The sequence below is a fragment of the Staurois parvus genome, unplaced genomic scaffold (genome assembly GCF_062004578.1).
Source record: "Staurois parvus isolate SC_StPar_1 unplaced genomic scaffold, SC_StPar_1.0 ptg000154l, whole genome shotgun sequence".
NCBI classification, from domain to species: domain Eukaryota; kingdom Metazoa; phylum Chordata; class Amphibia; order Anura; family Ranidae; genus Staurois; species Staurois parvus.
The window spans coordinates 24,019,573-24,042,500 of NW_028317950.1; the positions used below are offsets into that span (position 1 = coordinate 24,019,573).

Sequence of the window (22,928 nt, forward strand, 5' to 3'; positions counted from 1 at the left end):
ACAACAGCTTTAAAGCCCCAGCTAGGCAACAAGCATTTTCAAAGGAAGAGCCGCAATGACAGTCCATATGCTCTCTAACCAACAGGTTTACTTTAACCCCTTCACGCCGGCGCCTCCCGACCCTTTAAGGGTTTCAGAAGAAGGGAGGAAGGGTTTAGGGTCATGTGACCGCCATGACACACCGTCACGGCAGTCACATGATCAGGAAAGGTCCCGATCAAAAGAGGAGATCGGGACCTTTCCGTGAGTACAAGACATGTGTGTTGGGAGCACACAGGGCGTGCGCTCTCAGCACATATGTTCTTTTTTAATAGAATGCAAATGTGCGGCTGCTCGGCGTCTAGGCCCAGACTCCGGGAGACCGCACATTTGCGCTCAGCCGGCGTGAAGAGGTTAAGATTAGGAGTCAGAGGCAATCAATTTTTTGTTTATTTGACCATTGAAAGTCCTGCGCTGTACGTCACCTGGGCTGGGTTCAAATACTGAAACCTACCTTTTTTTTTTTACTTCTGTTTGTTCTTTATCTTCCCTTTTTCTTAACTAAAGTCTGTGGAGACCTGCAAATGTAGTACATCACAAAATCCCACTCCAAGTAGGAATGCCTATCAGTGGTGGGCCTCCAAACTTGTACACTAGGCTCTCCTTTTCCCCATTGCTTCAGTTTGTTAGGAACGAGTAGTGCAAGTTAGTTGCAGTCAAATGCACTGCTCTATACACACTACAAATCCTATAGTCCATATTCCATCTCAGGAGCGAGAAGGTGGAGGTGACTATGCTCCTACATACACTGGGATCATGGAGAATGAACGTAACTATCCTCTAACAGGAAGTTGGATCATAGCATAAAAAAAGATATTTGGAGGAGGCTGAGACAGAGTTAAAACAGAACTCTAGTTTCTTGTAAAAAAAAAGAGCCAGCAGCTACAAAAACAGCCACTCACCGGCCCTAGGATCCAGCAGTGTCCTCACCGAAGCCAGGTTCACCAGCCGTTCCCTGGCGCTGGCATCTTAAGTGTAGGCACCCGGCTGTGACAGCTGGTGACTTCACAGCCAGGTGCCAACTGTGCATCCTCGAGTAGTGCTGCGTATTGTGAATGATTCCACAGCCCTCTGGGACCTGTCACACGTCTTCGGACTGCGGGGGGAGAAGGAGAAATTACGCTTCCAGTCACCCAGGAGATTGCAGCAGAAGTGGAAGCGGGTACTTGTCAAAATCGGGTAACTGCTCCCTAAAGGTGCCAATCCTTAACAGAGAGCGGGGGATGAGGCCTTAAAGCGGAACTTGCCCTTTTGGGTGGAGCTCTGCTTTTAGAATACAGAGTTTAACATCACTTTAATGTGTCCCCAACCAAAACTGATATTTCTGATTATTCTCTGTGCTCAGTTCCCAGTTCTATAGATCTGCTCTGGCCATTATGAATGGTTCTCACCATCCCTGCTAGACGTTTTAGGTATTTTATATTAGACAATATACCTGGAGAAGCTAAAACGTACATAGGTTGGTGGGAACACTCAAAGGACAGAGCTGGAAATTATATCAGGGATATCTTGAAGTCGGAGCATCCAAGACATAAGAAGCAAGTATCCACCCATAACAAAAGTGTTACTTTAGGGTGCTTAGTAATATCAAAATAAAGTGCTAAATATCCAGATAAAGTGCTTAGTAAATCAATCTCATAGGAAATAATAAATAATAAACGACATTCCAATCAATGAATAAATAATTATTAATGTCCAGATAAAGGAATCAAAATATAAAATAGTCCCAATAAATGTAAGTGATTCGGCTATGAACCAATATGAACTAATACATCTTGTTATCCCAGTGGCATATAAACAAATATTCCGGTGACGTGCGGGGTATGGTAAAAATGCACACTCACCTGATGCGTATTTTAAATGCGCAATGAATTAATGTGTTGTAGTCAGCCAGAGGTCCCCTTTAAGGTGGGATGAAATACAGCCTGGTGTGGATATCCTACCCTTCTACTTTGAAGTTTACAGGCATAGATATGGTTCAGAACCACTGGCGAGGTTTCAACAAATGCAGGCTCGTCTCTCAATTAGAGACAAAGTGGATTTATGAGATGAGAACCTTAACCCCTACCGGCCACAATGTTGACATAGATATCAACTGTTTTATAGACAATAGCTGAATTTTTATCATTGTGTTTTATCTGGTACATTTATTTTTAATTTTTATTTTACTGCTCTTTAGTATTTCAATATATACATATATATATTTATTTATTATTTGTTTAATCACCATTTTTTAGTCACCATTTTCCATAGTATTCTATTCTATTTTTATGGTATTCTATTCTATTTTTGAATTTTTGCCAGTTTTTTAGTCTAGATTCATGTCAAATTATATGTTGTTTACAATTTACGTATGATCTCCCTATCTCATGGGGAGGTATATTATTCTATTTTTGGTATACCAATACATCTTGGGTTGTATATATTTTTTCCTATTTTACCAATATAGTCTTATTAAGGAGAGAATGTTGTTTACTTAACGCTTATACCTCTTTCGATATATATTTTTATTTTCATGCATTTTTATTTTTATTTGTTTTGATATTATTACATTTTTATCCACATCAATATTAGGGGATTTGCATATTTTATTCAGTTATTATGACCATACTTTATCCTTGTGTCTTTTATTTTAATATTTTTATGATAATATTAATGTATATTATCTTGTTTATGTACCCCGCACGTCACCGCCATACCCCGCACCTCACCGGAATATTTGTTTATATGCCACTGGGATAACAAGATTTATTAGTTCATATTCGAATCACTTACATTTATTGGGACTATTATATATTATGATTCCTTTATCTGGACATTAATAATTATTTATTCATTGATTGCAATGTTTATTATTTATTATTTCCTATGAGATTGATTTACTAAACACTTTATCTGGATATTTAGCACTTTATTTTGATATTACTAAGCACTTTATTTGGATATTATCCAGTTATTTATCCGGTCTTATTACAAGCGCTGCACTTTTACAATTTTACTAGTTATTTTAGAAGGTATATGGTTTTCTTTTTAGTGTACCAGCTGCTTCCGTTATTAAGCGCTTGCTGAGTCCTGCTTTATTTTACTTTAGGGTGGACTGATCATTTTAGTCTATAACCAGTTTAAGACTAAGCATGGGTATAAGATGACAGATGGATCCAGCAGCTCTGCATGGGCAAAGCACAGGTACCCTTTAAAGAGGAATTTCAACTGGAGATGTAAAAAAATAAAAGTCAAATACTATAGCTTCTGACTTTTATAAAACAGGTACTTACCAGACGATGGAATCCAGCACTGTCTTCTTTGCAGCCTATTCTTCTTAGCACTGCAGATTCCCACTGCCATCATCTTGGATTTGGGAGCCTAATGAATATGAGATGATTTGATATCAGCATGGAGCTGCATATTGATGTGGTTTTTTAGTGATGGGGGAAAGATCCACTTTTTATGTGAGCTGTCAAATCTACCAAATGATTTGTGATTCAGTTTCAACACTTAGGCTAGGTTCACACTGTAGGTTTGTGTGGACAGTGTAGCCCATTCATTTGAATGAGCTACTGTGCCTGTGTTTCTTGTAAAAGAAAGGTTCCCAATTTCCCTGCAGTTCCCTCACCTGAAAATGTGCCCAGGGTTTAGATGAAGGTTGAGAATGAAGGGCAGCACTGCGTGTCTCTAAAGAGCAGCATGTTTTAACTGAGGGTGGTTATGGGTGCCAAAACAGCTCTGATTCCCGCAACCACCCATTACAGTGTGAACCTAGCCTTATGCGAGGAGACACCACTGAGTCTCACCACTTTCTCTGCCAGTGTTAAGGACTGGGCTCAATTCAATTAACCACTTGGTAACTGCACTATAGCCGAATGATGGCTACAGTGCGTATACCCAGTCCTGGGAGGGCATCATATGACGTATACCCAGTCCTGGGAGGGCATCATATGACGTCCTCCCAGAAGGCGCCCTCCCACGCGAACCCGGCGTTATCCATGATTACTGATCATGGAGTACATACAGTTGCTGGTTATCGGTTGTTACACTGTGAGGAAAGCACTGCCGATAACTGGCAGCTGTCACAGAGCAGATCGGCAACAACAGTGCCCAGCAGTGCCTCCAACCAGTGCCGCTCAGCAGTGCTACCGATCAGTGCTCTTAGGCAGTGCCACCCATTAGTGACGCCCAGCAGTGTCGCCCAACAGTGCCCATCATCGGTACTTCCTCTTCAATGCCCACCAGTACTGCCTCAACAGTGCCCATCAGTACTGCCTATCCATGCCACCTCATCAGTGCCCATCAGTCCTGCCTATCAGTGCAGCCTCATCAATGCACATCAGTGCAGGAGAAAAATTACCTGTTTGCAAAATTTTATAAAAGAAAAACTTTTTTTAAAAAATGTTTTGCTCTTTTTTTGTTTATAGTGCAATAAATGAAAAAAAAACAGTGACAATTAAATACTACCAAAAGAAAGCTCTATGTGTGTGAAAAAAATGATAAAAATTTCATATGGCTACAGTATTGCATGACCACGCAATTGTCATTCAAAGTGCGAAAGCGGTGAAAGCTGAAAGTTGGCCTGGCCACAAATTGATAGGTGGCACTGACTGGCACTGATAGGTGACACTGAAAGGCAGCTCAGATGGGCACTATGTGGCATTGATGTGCACTGGTAGGCACTGATATGTGGCATTGATGTGGCAATGACAGTTGGCATTGATGGACACTGACAGGTGGCACTGCTGGGGCTACACTGATCATCAGTGCCCTGATGATCAGTGTACATGTCCCCTTTGAGGAATGCCGATTACCGGCTCTCCTCTGTCAGTATGAAAGCTCATTAGGACAGAAATGCCGATAACCGGCATTTCCCTATTTACATGTGATCAACTGTGATTGGACACAGCTGATCACATGACCAAGCCAACATCTTCAGCTCTTTCCGTTGATCAGTGATCCGCTGTGTCCCAGGGACACAGTGCACCATCGATAGCTGCGCTGCGTGCCCCGGAGCCGTGCATGCACGGTTAGAGTGGGAGGACGTCATATGACATCTTCCCAGAACCAGAGAACCGCCTTGCGCCCGTCATTTCCTTATATGGCGGGCGGGAGGTGGTTAAAAAAAAGTGGAATTTCGCTCTTTCAACCAACATTGACTATTTTAAATCCTTATGCTGCTAGAATTAGTAAATATATAGGAAAGTATGTCATATTTGCTTGTTTTACACTGTTTTTAACATTTCCCTAGGTACTTCCTGGTTTCCCTGCCTAGACAATGGATGTCATATATCCCAGAAGTCTTCAGGAGGGGAGGAATGTTTCTCAGCTAAGCACATATCCTCCTGCCTGTATGCCTGAGTTAAGGGCAGAAGGATGGAACTGCTACATGAATCATCTGCCCTTACTCGATAGCCACGCCAAGAAATGCTATGAGTTTTAAAGTGATTTCTCAAAATAAAGCATGGAGACATTGAGGGATGGGGGAGTTAGCTTTGATTACTAAAATGAAATAAATAGTATTTTTTGGTTGGCAGTGCTCAGATACAGTGTAGTGCCACTTTAGGTTGCTATCAGATCTCTGGAGCTCCTAAGTAGAATTTCAGAACGAATACAGACTCTTATATAAGGTCAGTTGTGACTGGATTCCTGTAAAGAGAACCTGTCACCCGCCTGTAGGGTGCACTAGATGCCCATACACACATATATTATACTTTCCCATAACTCTCAGGTCTATACTTCCCAACACAAGTACTCTTAGCACAGGAAACCTCAAAACCCAGCACTCCTTCCTTCCGGCGCTTTCCTATAGTCTCCAACAAAATGGCCGCCTTCGTAGACCTTTGGTTGTTGTTTTTTCATAAGGAGATTATTCTCCAGAGCGCCAATGCCCACACTGATCCTCGGCGTGTTCACATTGGATGGGTACTCGGCGTCATCCGAGGTTCTGGTACCTGATTGGCTGACTATGTTACCTCCCTTCAGCTAGCTGCCTTGGGTTCTGAGGGTGTTGCGCGTGCCCGGGGCAGAGCTGAGCGGCGGCGCGCGTGCACGGAGGGCCCATGTCCGGTATGAGGAGGGTGTATGGGGGGCTTTCCTGGGTTGTGGAACTGCACTATGTATGATGGACAGGGACTACAACTCCCAGCATTGCTGCTTACTTTAGTCAGGGGCTCCTCAGGAACTGCCACTCAGGGACAGCCGGGGGCTATCAGCCATTACTGCCAGACAGGTCCTTGTAGGTTCTGTCCAGGGACTACAACTCCCAGCATTACTGCCAGACAGGTCCATGTAGATTCTGTCCAGGGACTACAACTCCCAGCATTACTGACCAATCTATGTAGATTCTGTCCAGGGACTACAACTCCCAGCATTACTGACCGATCCATGTAGATTGTGTCCAGTGACTACAAATCCCAGCATTACTGACCGATCCATGTAGATTCTGTCCAGGGACTACAACTCCCAGCATTACTGACCAATCTATGTAGATTCTGTCCAGGGACTACAACTCCCAGCATTACTGACCGATCCATGTAGATTGTGTCCAGTGACTACAAATCCCAGCATTACTGACCGATCCATGTAGATTCTGTCCAGGGACTACAACTCCCAGCATTACTGACCGATCCATGTAGATTCTGTCCAGTGACTACAAATCCCAGCATTACTGACAAGTCCACGTAGATGCTGTCCAGGGACTACAACTCCCAGCATTACTGACAGGTCCATGTAGATTCTGTCCAGGGACTACAATTCCCAGCATTACTGACCGATCCATGTAGATTCTGTCCAGGGACTAAAACTCCCAGCATTACTGACCGATCCATGTTGATTCTGTCCAGTGACTACAACTCCCAGCATTACTGACAGGTCCATGTAGATGCTGTCCAGGGACTACAACTCCCAGCATTACTGACAGGTCCATGTAGATGCTGTCCAGGGACTACAACTCCCAGCATTACTTACACAGGTCCATGTAGATGCTGTCCAGGGACTACAACTCCCAGCATTACTTACACAGGTCCATGTAGATGCTGTCCAGGGACTACAACTCCCAGCATTACTTACACAGGTCCATGTAGATTCTGTCCAGGGACTACAACTCCCAGCATTACTGACAGGTCCATATAGATGCTGTCCAGGGACTACAACTCCCAGCATTACTTACACAGGTCCATGTAGATGCTGTCCAGGGACTACAACTCCCAGCATTACTTACACAGGTCCATGTAGATGCTGTCCAGGGACTACAACTCCCAGCATTACTTACACAGGTCCATGTAGATTCTGTCCAGGGACTACAACTCCCAGCATTACTGACAGGTCCATATAGATGCTGTCCAGGGACTACAACTCCCAGCATTACTGACAGATCCATGTAGATTCTGTCCAGGGACTACAACTCCCAGCATTACTGACAGATCCATGTAGATTCTGTCCAGGGACTACAACTCCCAGCATTACTGACAGGTCCATGTAGATGCTGTCCAGGGACTACAACTCCCAGCATTACTTACACAGGTCCATGTAGATGCTGTCCAGGGACTACAACTCCCAGCATTACTTACACAGGTCCATGTAGATGCTGTCCAGGGACTACAACTCCCAGCATTACTGACAGGTCCATGTAGATGCTGTCCAGGGACTACAACTCCCAGCATTACTGACAGATCCATGTAGATTCTGTCCAGGGACTACAACGATCCAGTTGCTCGGGTGATATTGTAGCAGAAATGAATCATTATTAGAGATCAATAATGGCAGGGAGCGGTTTAGTCCCAGGAGTCTCTGATAATAGTTCAGCATTGGGTTGTGCTCTGCTAGAAATCTCTGTCCTTCAACAATTTGTTGCTTATCCACAGCGGTGAATGAAGAGCGATTGTCACTGGCGATTTTGCCCATGACCTGAAATGCTATTGAATCTCAATAAAAACTGCTTTAAAATGTAAGAGCGATTCCATAGAAAACCATCATGGATTTCCTAGCTAGACGCGGCTGCTCATGTTGTGGTAGGATGACAGCAGTGATAATACACTGCGCATGGTGGTTTTTTAATGCAAAATGTTACAAGGAGACGTTTAATTTAGGTCTTTTGGCGTGCTCCGAGGTGGTGGATTGCCTTGCACCGCACTAATGAAAATACTGCATGCCATACTTTAAGGGCACACCACAGCAATGTTTTATTATGAACTGGTCTGATCGGAAACACAGCATCTTGCAGTGCAGTCCCAATACACCTGGTGTGAATGAGCCCTAAAACAATATGGGGGAGGGGAGATAATTGCAATAGATCACCCATGTGACATCTTCTATACTGAAAAAATAAACAGTGGCTACCAGTCAGCATTCCAGTTCAAGTATGTTTATTTTGTATGCAAATAGAAGAGTGTTCTATGCATACACAATGACAGTTAAATGTTTAAAAAAAATAACTGAACTGTCACTGTAAATAATACTGTACATGGAATTCTGGACAGTCTATTATTGGTGTGGACAACTGTCAATCAGCTGGAAAAATCTATACATTTTGGGTTAGTAGCACTGCCCCCAAGATGCCTTCATATCATTGGGGAGGAGCTTGCGTCTAGTCACTGACTTGTGATGTATGTGTTGCAATTGGCATGCTGCAGTACAGTCTAACTGCTTATTAACATTTTTGTTTAGGTTATGTACACTAAGTATGGGCACAGTGAAGAACTAGGATAACCATTGCTATTTCACTGCATACATTTTCTGGTAAGAATATTCTGTAGTAAGTTAGATTTCAGTCCATAGGTGTCACGGTGCCATTGCGCCGGGACCCGCAGGTGTCATGGTGCCATTGCGATGGGACCCGCAGGTGGCACTTTGATATTGTGTTGAGACCTCTAGGTGTTAGCATGCTAGTTTTATGTTGCCCCCAAATATCTGACCAAAGTATCCTGGCGCCCTCAAGGATTTGATGTCCTGGTGGCATCGGGTCTGCTCATCAATGTCCTGGTGCCGTCAGGGGTCTGCATGTCAAGGTCCTGGAGCCGTCAGGGGTCTGCATGTCAAGGTTCTGGAGCCGTCAGGGGTCTGCATGTCAAGGTTCTGGCGCCCTCAGGGGTCTGCATGTCAAGGTCCTGGCGCCCTCAGGGGTCTGCATGTCAAGGTCCTGGTGCCCTCAGGGGTCTGCATATCAACATCCTGGCGCCCTCAGGGGTCCGCGCGCCAATGTCCTGGAAGCCTCAGCGGCACAGCAGTACAGTACTTGTTCAAACGTCAACAAGTTTCAGTTTTGTCCTGGTAGTTTACTCACAATGATACAGGTCTGTTGTTTACATTTGTTCCAGTTGTGCAACTTACCATAATATTAGGCAATCATGCATGTCAAGCAATATAGCCTTCATGCCACCAAGCTGTACCTATTTCTTTCACTGGCTGGCAGTGGCTCTTCTGCTTTTTGAGATGGGCATTGTCTTCCCCTTTGTGAGCAAAACCCATCTGGGGACTGTAATAGGATTGTTTTATCAGGCTATGTCAAGTGTAGTTACTGGTAACATCTTACCATCCCACTGTGTTATTAGAACACAAGTCATATTGGCAGCACCAACCAGGGAACGTCAGGTTTTCTTGTTGCCCAGAGCAAGTGGCAGGCCTCACATGACCCCTATGTTTGGCTGTAAATGGAGGCAGCTGACAAACTCTCATGTGTCTTCTATTCCTTCCAATGCCCGATTTCCTGTTTTTGAATATTCAATCATTGTTTACTTTTATTGCCATCACCGTGATCTTATTTTCTTCTTTATCTTCTTCAGTTGTTTTTTTACGCATTTTTTTCTTTGAGAATGTGATCACTTAAATGATCTTATCAATTATATTTTTAAAAGCTTTATCCTGTGCGTACTTTTTGGATGTATATATGCATATGGGGGGTAGCAATTTTTCCTTATTGTTTATGCATGTTTTAGTTTCTATTGGTAGTGCTGCATAGTGATGGCTCTTTACTGCTCCTTTGCAAGTCTTTGGTCAGATCCGACCTGATAGAGCAATAGACTCTCTGTAAATCTAACTGAGTTTATCACCATATTCACTAAAGGGTATCTCTAGCCAAAACATATTATCTTAGATTTGGTTAGAAGGGAAAAGAGTTAGAACCACTGTTTTTTTTTTTTTTTTTTTTTTTGCTGCCTGCCTCTGGTTTGCCATAAAGGTTGGAGTGGCAACCTCTGTGTGTCTGGTGCCAACTTGAAATATGAAAGCCTAGAGCAGGGGTCTCCAAACTTTCTAAACAAAGGGCCAGTTTACTGTCCTTCAGACTTTAGGAGGGCTGGACTGTGGCCAGTTAGAGTAGAAAAGGTCCTGAAGTCAGAAAAAGAAAAAAATAATGCCGTTATTTGGTGTCAGTCAAAGGAATTGTGCCCCATCATTGATGCCATTGGACACCATCATTGGTGTAATTGGGAGGAATTGTGCCCCATCACTGGTGTCATTGGAAGGCATTGTGCCCCCTTCATTGATGTAAATGGGGGAAATTATGCCCGATTGTTGGTATCAGTGGATGAAATGGTGCTCCAAGGGTCAGATAAAGGCAAGCAAAGGGCTGCATCTGGCCCCCGGGCCTCAGTTTGGAGACCACTGGCCTAGAGTATTTAGAAGAGTGCAGCAACAGGTGTGGGAGTCCAAAAAAAGAGTTAAAAGGCTTAGGCTCAGGAAGGGGAGTTCCTGAAAAAAAAAAACAATGGGTGATATAACCTACCTACATAGATTAAATATCAGTTTTGACTGGATTGATCCTTTAATTCTCATACATAAGTGATGAAACTTGGAGAACTTGGTGGATGTTATTTCTGACCATGCGTTTTTACCTGTTTTTGTTTTCTTCAGGAGGCACCAGAGATGTGGGGATGATGGCTGAGGAATTGCCAAGTCTGGAGCAGCTCAGAGAAGAGGAGCAGCAGACAGGTAAAGGATCCGAGGTTAAAGTCAAGTTAAAGCCAAACTTTTTTTTTTTTTTTTTTTTTTTAGTTTTGGATGGAGTTAAAATCCATTGGCATTATTTTTTGCTGTCCCTTTTCCCATTACATTGATCCTCCTTCACTTTTCTGCTTCAGAAACACAATAGGAAGCACTGCTTGCATTAAAATTTCTAGTAAGAGGCTTAGGCACAGGATACTCATGACCGTTTCTAGGCACACAAGCGGAGCACCTTGATTTTTTTTTTAATGCAACATATTGGGATTGTTTACTAAATCCTTTCATGAACTTTCTTTTTTGGGACTTTTTATTAATTTATTATTCACATTGTTACTTTATGTGACTATCGTTTATTCACTTATTTACGATTATGTATGATCTAGGGATTTATTATATTTGTTCACATTAATTCTTTGACATTTTAACACGTGTAATTTCTTTTATTGGACCAGTTTTGTATTGTTACGTGTAGATACAGTGAGTGCTGCTGTTTGGTAATTGTTGAGTGATTATGACACATTGTAGTTTGTGTAGTGATATGGCAGCGAGGGACATCCCTGGTTTTTTGCTTTCTTTTAATGGGGTTGCAAGCAAGAAAAAAAAAATTATAAAATACATTTTACATCTTACCCTCTACATCCAAAACAAACAAAAAAAATGCCTGGAGTTTGGCTTTAAGGTATTGAAGCCATTAGAATAGCATGCAGACCAGGCATCTAGTATTTTCAGAAGGACAAGTCTGTAATGGAAATCTCTCCATGCTGAGATGTATAACTAACTGGTTTTATTTTATTTCCAGTTCAAGAGGAAAAAAGGAATCCAGTCACTTCTGTTGATCCACCTCTTCCATCTCCCCTTGTCTACACATTAAAGAAGGAGGACACCGATGGCCAACAAACAAGTTTGGCCCAAATTGAGGCCCGGGGTTTAACTCTTGCCTCCGACAAGCCGTGTCAGACTGTAAATGCACAAGATGGGGCAGCTCTTCTGCCTCAGGGCGTTTCTGAAGAAGCACACCACTGTTATTCTGTAGAGCCTGGAGAAGACCCCGAAGCAGTAGGCAATACTTCTCAAGAATCTTTAGACTCTAGTAGCAATTTTATTGCAGCTAAAGAGGATCAGTTTGTAAACACTCTGGAGCAATGCACTTTAATTGAGGAATGCTTGAAGAAAACACCTGATGGTCTCACTTTAAAAGATCATGAGGTGGGCAGTGTAGACAGTGACTCAGGTAGGGCAGACATACAAGAAGAATTAGAGCACATCTCCTCAGTAATGGGTGAGATGGACAGGGAAAATGGAATGCCTGGTAATGTGCTTGATGAGAACTTGCCACCACAGTCTGCACTAATTACCTCAGAAAGGAATTCAGAACTGGATGACATGTCCTCAGCAGATTATAACTTGAAAGAGTCTTATAATATTTCCATTGAGCGTTCTAGAGAACAATCAGTTGTGGATTCCGCTAATATAGGATTTGTTGAGGATCCAGAAGATGGAAATGTAGGTGCAGAATATGAGAGTGACCTCAAGGAACTAATTGATTCAGCTTCCACTGACATTAACTTAGAGAACTCTGGAGATTTCCAAGGCATTTCTTCAGTGGTCGAAACTGCTCCTGAGGTATCTCCACCTACTACCCCCATTCAGCGTGAAGAGGATGTCACTGCAGAGAGCTGGCAAACCAAACGGAGGCACGTCTTTGTCCTGAGTGAGGCGGGAAAGCCTATTTATTCACGCCATGGTAATGAGGAGGCCTTGTCTTCCACCATGGGTGTCATGATGGCGTTGGTCAGTTTTGTCCAGAGTGGCGATAACTCAATCCGGTCTATCCATTCAGGTAGGTGACAACCTTGACCGTATTTTTTAATCATCATTAAGGGAAACCTGTCAATTATTTTATGCTAAGTCTTGATTCTAAGACATCTTCCTCTTACTGTGGTTGGGTAGAGGCAGCAGTTATCCCACCTACAGGCATGCTGACACTTTTTAGTTTGAATGTTTGCCAGAAACCTTGCCTGATGATTGTTTGTGACAGTCTGCCCTTTATGTACAACGTTGCCTTGCCTCAATATGAATATTTGATTAATATTATAATAATGTTTGGCATTCTTTAGATTAAAGAGTGAGCCAGCTGATTTTTCTCTCATGAGCAAAGCAAAGTTTTCTATTTAAAGTGGTTGTAAACCCTTACCTATACTCAGGGAAGTGACTGGCCTCAAGCAATACACACAGATTAAACATAACCTACATAAGTTGTACTTCTTTATCTGCAGCCATTTGTCCTATCAATCACAGGCTGTTCCTTCCCCTGTCACCTTTTTAGTTCTTGTTGTCGAGAACTTTTCATAAGTAAGTCATACTGATAGCAGAGGAACTAGAAAACAGTGAGAAATGACAGTGCTTTGGAGAGAAGCAAGTAAACACTATCAAAATGTTCTTTTTTCAGATTTCATGCAAGAGGTTTACAGCCACTTTAAGGCAGGCCTAAAGTCAATTATCCCACAATAATAAAATTAGGCCTCCTTGCTGTTAAATCTGATTTTGTCCTATGGTTGCTAATGTGACCATTTCTCTTGCTAGAGGATTTTGGGGGACCAGTGATAAGGTAGGTTTGGCAAGTCCATGGCTCTGCATGAAAGATCACTTGACACTAGGATTCTTCTCACTGGGGGTCAATTCACTAAGCAGTTAAATACCGCATGAGTTTTGCCTTAAAATAGCCCATGAGGTGTTCATTTCAAAAGTAGTCAATTCACATTGATATGTCACCTGTTTTAACCACTTCCAGTCCGGACACTTTTACCCCCTTCCTGACCAGGGCAATTTTCAGCTTTCAGCGCTATCACACTTTGAATGACAATTGCGCGTTCATGCAACACTGTACCCAATTGAATTTTTTACCATGTTTTGAGACAGATAAAGCTTTATTTTGGTGGTATTTATTCACCGCTGGGATTTTTATTTTTTTTGCTATGTAAATGAAAAAGTCAAAAAATTTTGAAAAGTGTTTTTTTTTTTTTAAATTTTGCAAATAAATAATATTTCATCATAAATCTTTGCCAAAATTTATTCCGTTATCTTTTTAGTAAAAAAAAAATCCAAATTAGTTCATAACCAAAAATTATAATTTTTAAACATTTTTTTTTTTACATTTTTATTTTATTTTTTTATATTATTATTTTTTATTTATTTTTTTTTACATACTGTCACCCTAGCAGTACAGTATCACCATGGTGACACTGTACTAGTGGGGGGTGATGAAGATTTTTTTTTTTACACTGATTGCTTTTACACCCATATAGGATGTAAAAGCAATCATTTCTCTTTCTCTCTGTGTGCATTCTTGCACTCATTGAGAAGTACTGAGTGAGCTGTGATTGGTCACAGCTTGTCACATGGTACAAGGCTGTTGTGAATAGTCTTGTACCATGTGACCTGTGTGATCATTCACAGATTTCACACGTAGTAAGCAATGATGTCACAAGTGACATCTTGCTTACTACTTTGCATGTGATCACTGATTCGCCAATCAGTGATCACATGATCGGGACCTCGTACAGAGGTCCCGTCCGACGATCGGTGTTTCACTGTGTCCGGAGGACACAGCGGGCACCGGATCGCGGTGCTGCGCGCTCCCAGGGAGCGCACACAAGCAGGGTGCAGGGAGGCCGTTTATAAACGGCCACCCGACCCTGCAGTGCCACCGTCCGGCCGTTTATATGCAACGGCCGGTCGGGAAGTGGTTAACCATGTAAAGCCTGCGCTGCCAGGCATTACCACATTTGTACAACCCTGTCTGGCTGCCTTTGCACTTAGTGTTCCTTCATGTACCAAATAATCTCCCTCTGGTACAATGTTACAAATAATTTACATTCCTGGACTAACAACCTTGCATTTTCACAAAAGATTTATTAACTCTTAGGCTGCATTCACACTTGTCAATTTTAAATTGTGGGCAGAATTTCTGCGATTCTACCCTCGATTCCAAGCTGCACTATAATCATGGTAAAATGCAACACGCATGATTAGGTGCCATTTGCTGAAAACTGCACTGCTCAAGGCTTGTCACCCAGAGAAGCTCCTGCTCCTTTTTGAGGGACAAGCTTTGCACAATGCGGTTTGCCATGTGATTTTGTCACATGACAATCGCAGCAAAACCGCTACGCGTTGAGGTGCCATTAAAAAGGAGTGCCTCCTAAACACTAGTGTTGCAATTGCAGTGCGATTTAGAATCGTGGGCAGAATTGTGGTGATTCTACCCAAAATTGAAAATCGCAAAGTGTGAATGCAGCCTTACTGGTCAGTGTAGAGTTTTGTCATTTTATACATTTTTAGGGCCCCATTCACATCTGAGAGGTTTGTAGTTTGTAAATCAAAGCCCAAAAAACGCTCAATGAGCTTTTGTATTCAATAGCTCTTGTTCATATCTGAGTGCCCTGTCACTTGAAGCTAAATTGCTGTCTCACCAAAAAGTATATGAGCTGCTTTTTAGGCAAAAAGTGAGCATTTTGTGGCCCCATAGATTTCAATGGGAATACCTGAAAACACTTGATTGGAGTGTTTTGTTCAGGCATTTTTCCAGGTGTTTTGGTTTTTTTTTTGCCTATATTAAATATTGTAAACCCATACCTATACCAAGTGAAGTGACTAGCATCAGGTGATACACAGAGATGAAACAAAGCCTCCTAAGTTGTACCTGTTTGTCTATTGCCATCTGCCCTCCCGTCACCATTTTTTTCTTAGTGAAAATGTCAGAAGTGACTCATGCTGATAGCAGAGGAACCAAGCAGCAGAGAGAAATGATACTTATTGCTATGTATTGAGACAGGTACACGCTAGAGAGATGTTTTGTTCATGTTTGAGGTTTATAACTACTTTAACTGATCTCCTTCCCCTAGTGATCTCCATTGGCTAAAACAGAAAGCTTGAAGAAATATGTGAAATGCCTGTAATACATGTTTAAAATCTCTTGTATACACTTGCAAAAAAAGCTCAAAGAAAAATTAAAAAATTGCTCTGCTCAGGTGTGAATGCAGTCTAAAATATTGAATGCCTGTAGCGTGAGATAAATAACTTTTTATTTATTTTAGTTAATTTATTTGTCGTTATTTTTCTCAGATATATATTTTTTTTTTTCATGAGTTGGCTCTTAAGTTTTTTATCATGTGCAAATTTGGTACAAATTGGTCGCTAATACTACATGCCATAAACATTAGTGAATTGACCCCTGGTTGTGGCCATATGACACTCCAGCGCTTGTTGTGTAACCATGCAGCAGGAGCCTACAAAAGATTCCTTTTTAATACTATTTCTGTAATGTTTTCAGATAGGCATATCATTGAAAATAATACTGCTGTAGCATTTTCAGTAGGAAGGGTCAGCAATGAAGCTTTACATATTTCACCTACTATGAGTTTGTCAATATTGAGAGCATATATAGAGGAATATCTGTATGGAGCCACAAGATTGACTTTTGTTGTATCTTTTCACAGAGAATCAGAAAGTTGTCTTCCTGCAGCAGGGACCCCTTGTATTGGTGTCGGTATCCCGTTCCCGTCAGTCAGATGAGCAGCTAAGACGGGAGCTTCAGTATGTTTACTACCAGATTATTAGCATGTTAACTCAGGCCAGCGTAGCTCGAATTTTTGAAAAGAAGAAGAATTACGACCTGCGGCGTCTCCTTGTTGGGTCAGAGAAAATCCTGGACAGCTTGCTGGACTTGTTAGACACTGACCCCGGTTTTCTGTTGGGTGCTGTGCAATGCCTGGCCTTACCCAGCCCCCTCCGTGATTCCTTGAGCTCCATACTGACTAAGGCCATCACCACCAATCTGGTGTTTTCCATATTGGTGGCTGACCACCAGCTGGTCACTGTAGTACAGGAACGGGCTGTCATTGAGGACTGTCGCTTGGATCCTGCTGACCTTCATCTTCTACTGAACCTAATCGGGGCCTCCTCAGCCTTCCAAGCTGGTGAGATCTGGACTCCTATCTGCCTCCCACGCTTCAACCCTGATGGCTACTTTTATGCTTACATCTCCTACTTAGATCCACAGTGCACTGTGTGTTTGGTGCTGCTGTCCACTGATAAAGATTCCTTCTACGCCGTCTCTGATTGCAAGGCAAGGATACAGGAGGCCATGAACGTACACAACTCTTTGCAGGCTCTTGCTGGTGCGTTGCAATGCTGCTCATATAGTGCGTCTCTTGTGGGTGTGCCAGAACTATTGCACTTTATATACAAACCTCTGGACATCCCGGACACCTACCGACAACTTCCTCAGTTTACCAGGTACTCTACCAAACAGCTGTGACATGGCATGGGGAAAATAAGAAAGGTTAATGTAATGTCATGAGATAAATATGATGTGCCATTGCCAAACTGCCACTTACACTACTTACACACATACTGAATCACAGCTTGTGAGCCAATGAGGGGATGGGGCCGTGCCATGGCTCTGTGTGTGAGTGGACACGCAGAGCAGTGGCTCAGGGAGCACGCATGCTCTGGTGCCCTATAGCAAGCTGATTGCTCTGGGGGCACTCGACAGGAGGGAGGCACCGGGGGGACCAGATAATAGAAGGATCGGGGCTGCTCTGCGCAAAACCACTGCACAGAGCAGGAAATAGAAATAGTTTTTTTTTTTCTTGTAAAAATATTGCCTTTAAAGGATAAGTTCACCTTTCATAACATGTTATACCTATATTCAGGGTGTAACATTGTAGAAAGCACTGCCCCTCCCCGCTTTGACAGCTAGCAGGGAAGCTTTCTTACCCCCCCACGCCCGCTAGCTATCAAATTTTTAAAAAACGTGGCTGTGCAGAGCTCCAGCCACATCACTTGTCTGTGAATGAGAAACTACAAGTCCTGTCAGCCGTGGCGGCTTGTAGTTATCAATGAATTACCATGGCGCTGTGGAGCACCATGATAGTTCATTGGATCTTCCTTTCAGTATATCTGCAATATCCCGTATGGGCAAGGAGATATGCTGACAGATCTACAGGAGACCTGCATGGCACCAGCAATATACTGATTGCTGGGGCAATGCTTTACAGGCTCCTGCAGCAAAAAATAATACATGTACATTGTTTTAACTTCAAGAAACTGCATTTGTTATTTTTTACCAAAAGGTGAACTTATCCTTTAATATCACTTTAAGTTACATTTTACATGTTCCGTATGCTTTTATAGAGACAGTACCTGTCTTTTTGTGAGCATAGTCGGCTCCTCTTTCAAACTACTGCCATGACAAAAAGGAGGATGAGCTACGTGAAAATTGTATTGTTTTTTGTAACAAAGTATCACTAAACCACCCTGAGGTTCCAACAATGGCAATTGTTTTGTGAATCTTCTCTAAGCAAAGTAAATTGTGCTTATGAGACGCTAATGTGTGAGGTTATTTGTAAAATATTCACTGTTGGTAGAGCTAAATAAAAAGTTTGAGAAACACTTGAGTAACAATAATCGGCACCAAGATGAGGGTAGTGATAAAAGTCACTGTACGTTGGCATGAGCAGTGAGTATGTATGGTCAGTGTCCTAATGTACCAAATATTTCAAGCTCTAGGTCTGCTTATCCCATATAACAGATGTGCGTTACAAATATGTTTTGTCTAAATAAAAATTTAGATAGTTTACAAATGATGTTTTTCTACATATTTAATGGGGACAATCACCCAAAGGTGATAATTTCAGCTGAGGGGTAAAGCCTTTTTAATAACCCTTAGGGAATTTGTGATGAGATTTCTCTGTCTTAGTTCTTAGCTCTGCTGCTGACCATGTCAGGTGTTCCTACTCCTGTTGCATTCTTCAAGCTAATAGAAATGAAAACTAATTTGGGAGTGCCACATAATGGCTGAAGCAGGTCTGCAGGGCCAGAAACTCAGTCTGGTCTTCGGAGTTGCTGGGAGAAGTAAGAAGTTGCGGGGTGTTTAATTGTACAACATCTTCCAAAACCTGAAATATTCACTTTGTGTGAATGAGCCCTTGAATTATCCAACAGGTTATATTTTACAAAATACTGTGTGTCTCTCTACAGCCCTGAGCCTGATGGCCCATATTCCAGTGAGGAGGAGAAGCAGAGATTGTTTGACCTCTACCGTTATCTTTATTGCCGCATCCACAGCTCAGCAAGACCACTGCGTCTGATTTACCACGTGGCAGAGAAAGAAACCATGCTAGCATGGGTAATTTCATTTCATATATTATGGGTTGTCAATTAGGTTAAAGCAAACTATATTCAAATGTTAAGATGAAGCCATGTTTAGAGTTTTGCTAGGTTCAGTGAACACAAAATAATAGAAGGGCTGAAATACTAACTTCCTTTGCAACTGCTTCTTCAGATTCTCTTCAGGGGTTCTTTCATTACCAAAAACCTCACTGGTAGGTCACGTGAAGGAGAGCATCATTCAGTCTGAACTTTTATCTTCTCATTAACCACTTGACGTCCCAAGGCCATTTTTAAAGTTCCTGGAACTCAAAGGGTTAAAAGAAGCTTACAGCGGCAGTAGGAGCTTGTTACCAATTTGTTTAGCCAGATCTTGGCTATCTAGGAAAAATTACCTGGGCAGCTGTAGAGCCACCTGATCACTGTTATGGGGCTGTGAGGGGGCAGCCCACCCATTACCCGCTGTGATTCCTGGCCTCTTCTGGTTCTCCGGGACCATGGTAAATGCTGCCAGGGTAGTTGTTCTCTGATCTCCTGTGCTATTAATGTACTTGTAATTGCCGCAACTGTCAGAATTTCTCGGTTTAGACTGTTGGAATCCTGGTTGCAATACCTGGTAAACAGCTTGATCAGCTGGAGTCGAGGACAGGATTGAATTGTGTAGATGACAGGTACTGTTTATGGAAACATTTAAGGCTAGTTCACACAGAACAGACTGATGTCGGAGAGGTAAACTACAGCAGTTTCCTCTCCGGCAGCAGCCCATTTTGGCTGCAGAAGGGGGGCGGTGTTCTGCAAGATTCAGTGCATCACAAAGTTTGTTTTTTTCTCCAATTAACTTTATTTGAAGTGTACGCGATGCTTGATTTTAACAGTTATCCAAAACCATTATATTCAAGGCATGCTGTGAATAACTGTCACAGTTGCTTGTATTTTCAAGCTATCAAATGGCTGGTGTCATGACTGATCCCATATGCTGCACCAAGACAACTGCAGACTGATCACAGGCTAAGATGGCAGTTTCCTTGGCTGTAAAAGTCCTGATTTAGCGCCTACTTAATAACCTGTGTGCTTTTAAAGCGGTATTAAACCCCAAACCAAAAATGTAATACATTTCATTTTACCAGTCATTAGATTAGAATTTTCTTTTCTTTAGGCTTTTTTTTTCTCCAGTTTTCACCTGGCGATCTGGCCAGTAACACATCACCTGTATTAGAGTGCCCTCACTCTGGTTGAAAGAACACCGGGGCACCATTGGATAACAGCATTGTCAGTCGGGGGAAGGAGAGTGTTAGATGTACTAGCTGATATAAATACACTAACAAATTGAACTCCAGCCAGTACTTTATAGACAATTGTAGTGACCCTTTTTTCTTTTTTAGTATAAAAGTTTTACATTAATATAAGCTGATTATTGTAAGCATGAGCCTGGTTATGAAGCAGCATATCAGCTCATAGGAAAGCAACTCAACATCAGTAGGGGTTATGAAACGGGGTCCAGGATCCAAATACTGACCATGCTGTCTAATCAGCAGGGACCAGAGGATGACGGGCTGCCCGTGGGCCCTCCGTTCCCTGCTGAATAACAGCATGGGTAGTGCTGGTATCCCAAGATGGCTGTCAGATGTTATGTCTCTCTCCATCCACTCCCATCCCTGGGATAAGACCTTCAAACTATTCCGGCTCCTGCTGAGTCCACATGTTTTCGGACCTTTGTCTACACCTCACCAGTACACAGGCAATGCTATGACCTATTATTATTTTCAGTGCAATATAATAAGTTTGGGTTTGGTTTAATACATTGCATTAAAGCATCATCTATAGAAAATTTTACAGTATTTATTTTTTGTCATCTTGCATGCAACTTTCAGGCTTGACATATTTGGTATCTCTTTACTCGATGGAACCTCACCTTTTATATTTTACCAAAATAACTGGATATTCTATTTTGTTTCTGTGCACTAAAATTCATTTTAGTGTATTCTTTCCTGAAAATATCTATTTGATAAATTGTTGCACAAATATCTTGAGACAGGAAAAATTGCAACTGCCATCATTTTATTTTGCAACGCCTCTGCTTTAAGAAAAAATATAGTTGCTTTGCAGTTCTGGCAAAGAGTGCAAAGTTTAAAGGAAAAGTATGGCTATACTTCTTCTATGGATCACAGGAGTTCAGTTTGTTCTGCACTCCTGTGACCCATTTTCAGCCAACAGCTGGTCCAGGCTCTGGAAAGATCCTGACCGTACGTTCGGGAACTGCCCAGAAGCCTACCTAGCAGCTAGCTCAACCTCTCTGTATGCTGCTGAGAGCTGAAGCCAGACGCTTCTGTCCCCTCCACAGCCCAGCACTCCTTTGTGTACAGGACGGGCAGAGCAGAGAGCCAGTGACTGACAGTCACTGGCTCTTTGCTCAATGAAGAATGAGAGTTGAGCACCAGTGGTCTTTGATTGTTCAGTTTTCAGCCTTAGAAGCAGCAGGGGACAGATGCAGCATCGGACCAATGCTGCACCCACCATACTTCTCTTTTAACATGTTCAAAAAACAGAAAAAAAATTGTGACCAGCCCTGTAGGGATTCTGGAGTAGGATTTTGTGTTCGGACGTACTTCAGCCCTTCTATCACTCTTTGTTTATATTTATCCACCCTAGCACTGTGGGACTCTAGAATAATGGGTAAGGAGTGAATGAAAAGACCTGCTCATTTTGGGGTTGATGTGACTGACATAGGTGCAAATGCATTTACTGTAAGATCAAACAATTAGAAGGACAAAGTTAATGGTTCTATCATTTCCTAATATTAACCACAATCTAAATTTGGACTGTTTAATACATACCATGCAATATATTAAACTTTCTATTTTCTGCGTCCCCACATTACCCAGCAGTTCTTTTGCATACAGGGTTTGTAGTTCCACAACAAGTAGAAAACTGTGGGTTGAACAAGCTAGCTTTCTGTGGTTGGGACTGGTTATTGTTACACTTAGAGCTTGTGTTTGTTGCCTCCTGCAGGTCACCAGCAAATTTGAACTGTATACAACGTTCAGCTCCTTAGTGACTAAAGTGGGTGCCATTAATGTTATCACCAAACTTCTCCGTTGGATCAAGAGAGAGGAAGACCGCCTATTCATAAGATATCCACCAAAATATTCCACGACTCCTGTACCCGGGAAAGGTGGGAAAGCAAGCCGAACAGATAGGACTGACCCTTCCCAGAATGGCTTCTTTACTGGACTTTAGCGAGTAAGAAACCGTTTTTGTTCAGGAGGACCAGCAAGGATATTGACCCTGGTTGTGTTATGTAGTGTCACCCATACACTGAGACTCTCCCATTGCGGCACAGATGGACTGGGTGCTCAGTAGTTTTCTAGATGGCATAACTTTTGCAGCAGAAGGGTCACTTCATGCAAAGCTAATCTATGGGTGAGGTTTGTAGTGTTGAACTGCCCCTTCTGGATCTTGTATCACTTTGGGACTTTAGGATCCTGTCTCCAGCTTTCGCTACTTCACCCCATTCTCAGAGTCTAACTCATTAAATTACATCCTCCATAGATAATTAACAATTTGGATAGGTAGACTGAGACAAAAAATACACAATACTGCTCTAGGTCGGTGAACCTTTATCTGCTTTGATACCAGATGCTAGTCCAGCTTGTAACTAAAGTAGTTATGAAGAAAATTGTGGATGACTGCACTCCTGTAAAAACAACTTCTTTATTTTTGTACATCCATAAAAACAAATACACTAAAGCAGGAGTGGTGAGACTGTTAATGCTGGAGCACACATAATCACTGTT

General features: G+C 42.2%; 2 protein-coding genes across 2 annotated transcripts in view; one reads left to right on the forward strand and one right to left on the reverse strand.

Annotated features, from left to right (window-relative positions):
• Positions 1 to 3,555, reverse strand: part of PTPN18 (protein tyrosine phosphatase non-receptor type 18) — a 118,221-nt gene extending 114,666 nt beyond the window's left edge. Inside the window, exon 1 of the mRNA XM_089675259.1 lies at positions 3,315 to 3,555. The gene's annotated coding sequence lies outside the window, so the exon portion shown is untranslated. The remainder of the gene's footprint in view (positions 1 to 3,314) is intronic.
• A 2,424-nt stretch (positions 3,556 to 5,979) lies between these two features.
• The window catches only part of LOC149463667 (vacuolar fusion protein MON1 homolog B-like), a 17,505-nt gene continuing 556 nt past the window's right edge, over positions 5,980 to 22,928 (forward strand). Inside the window, exons 1-6 of the mRNA XM_089675258.1 lie at positions 5,980 to 6,093; positions 10,876 to 10,953; positions 11,765 to 12,805; positions 16,461 to 17,259; positions 19,006 to 19,153; positions 22,144 to 22,928. The exon at positions 22,144 to 22,928 is cut by the window's right edge and continues 556 nt beyond it. Coding sequence (XP_089531384.1) covers positions 6,087 to 6,093; positions 10,876 to 10,953; positions 11,765 to 12,805; positions 16,461 to 17,259; positions 19,006 to 19,153; positions 22,144 to 22,371 — 2,301 coding nt within the window. The 5' untranslated portion in view covers positions 5,980 to 6,086 and the 3' untranslated portion in view covers positions 22,372 to 22,928. The remainder of the gene's footprint in view (positions 6,094 to 10,875; positions 10,954 to 11,764; positions 12,806 to 16,460; positions 17,260 to 19,005; positions 19,154 to 22,143) is intronic.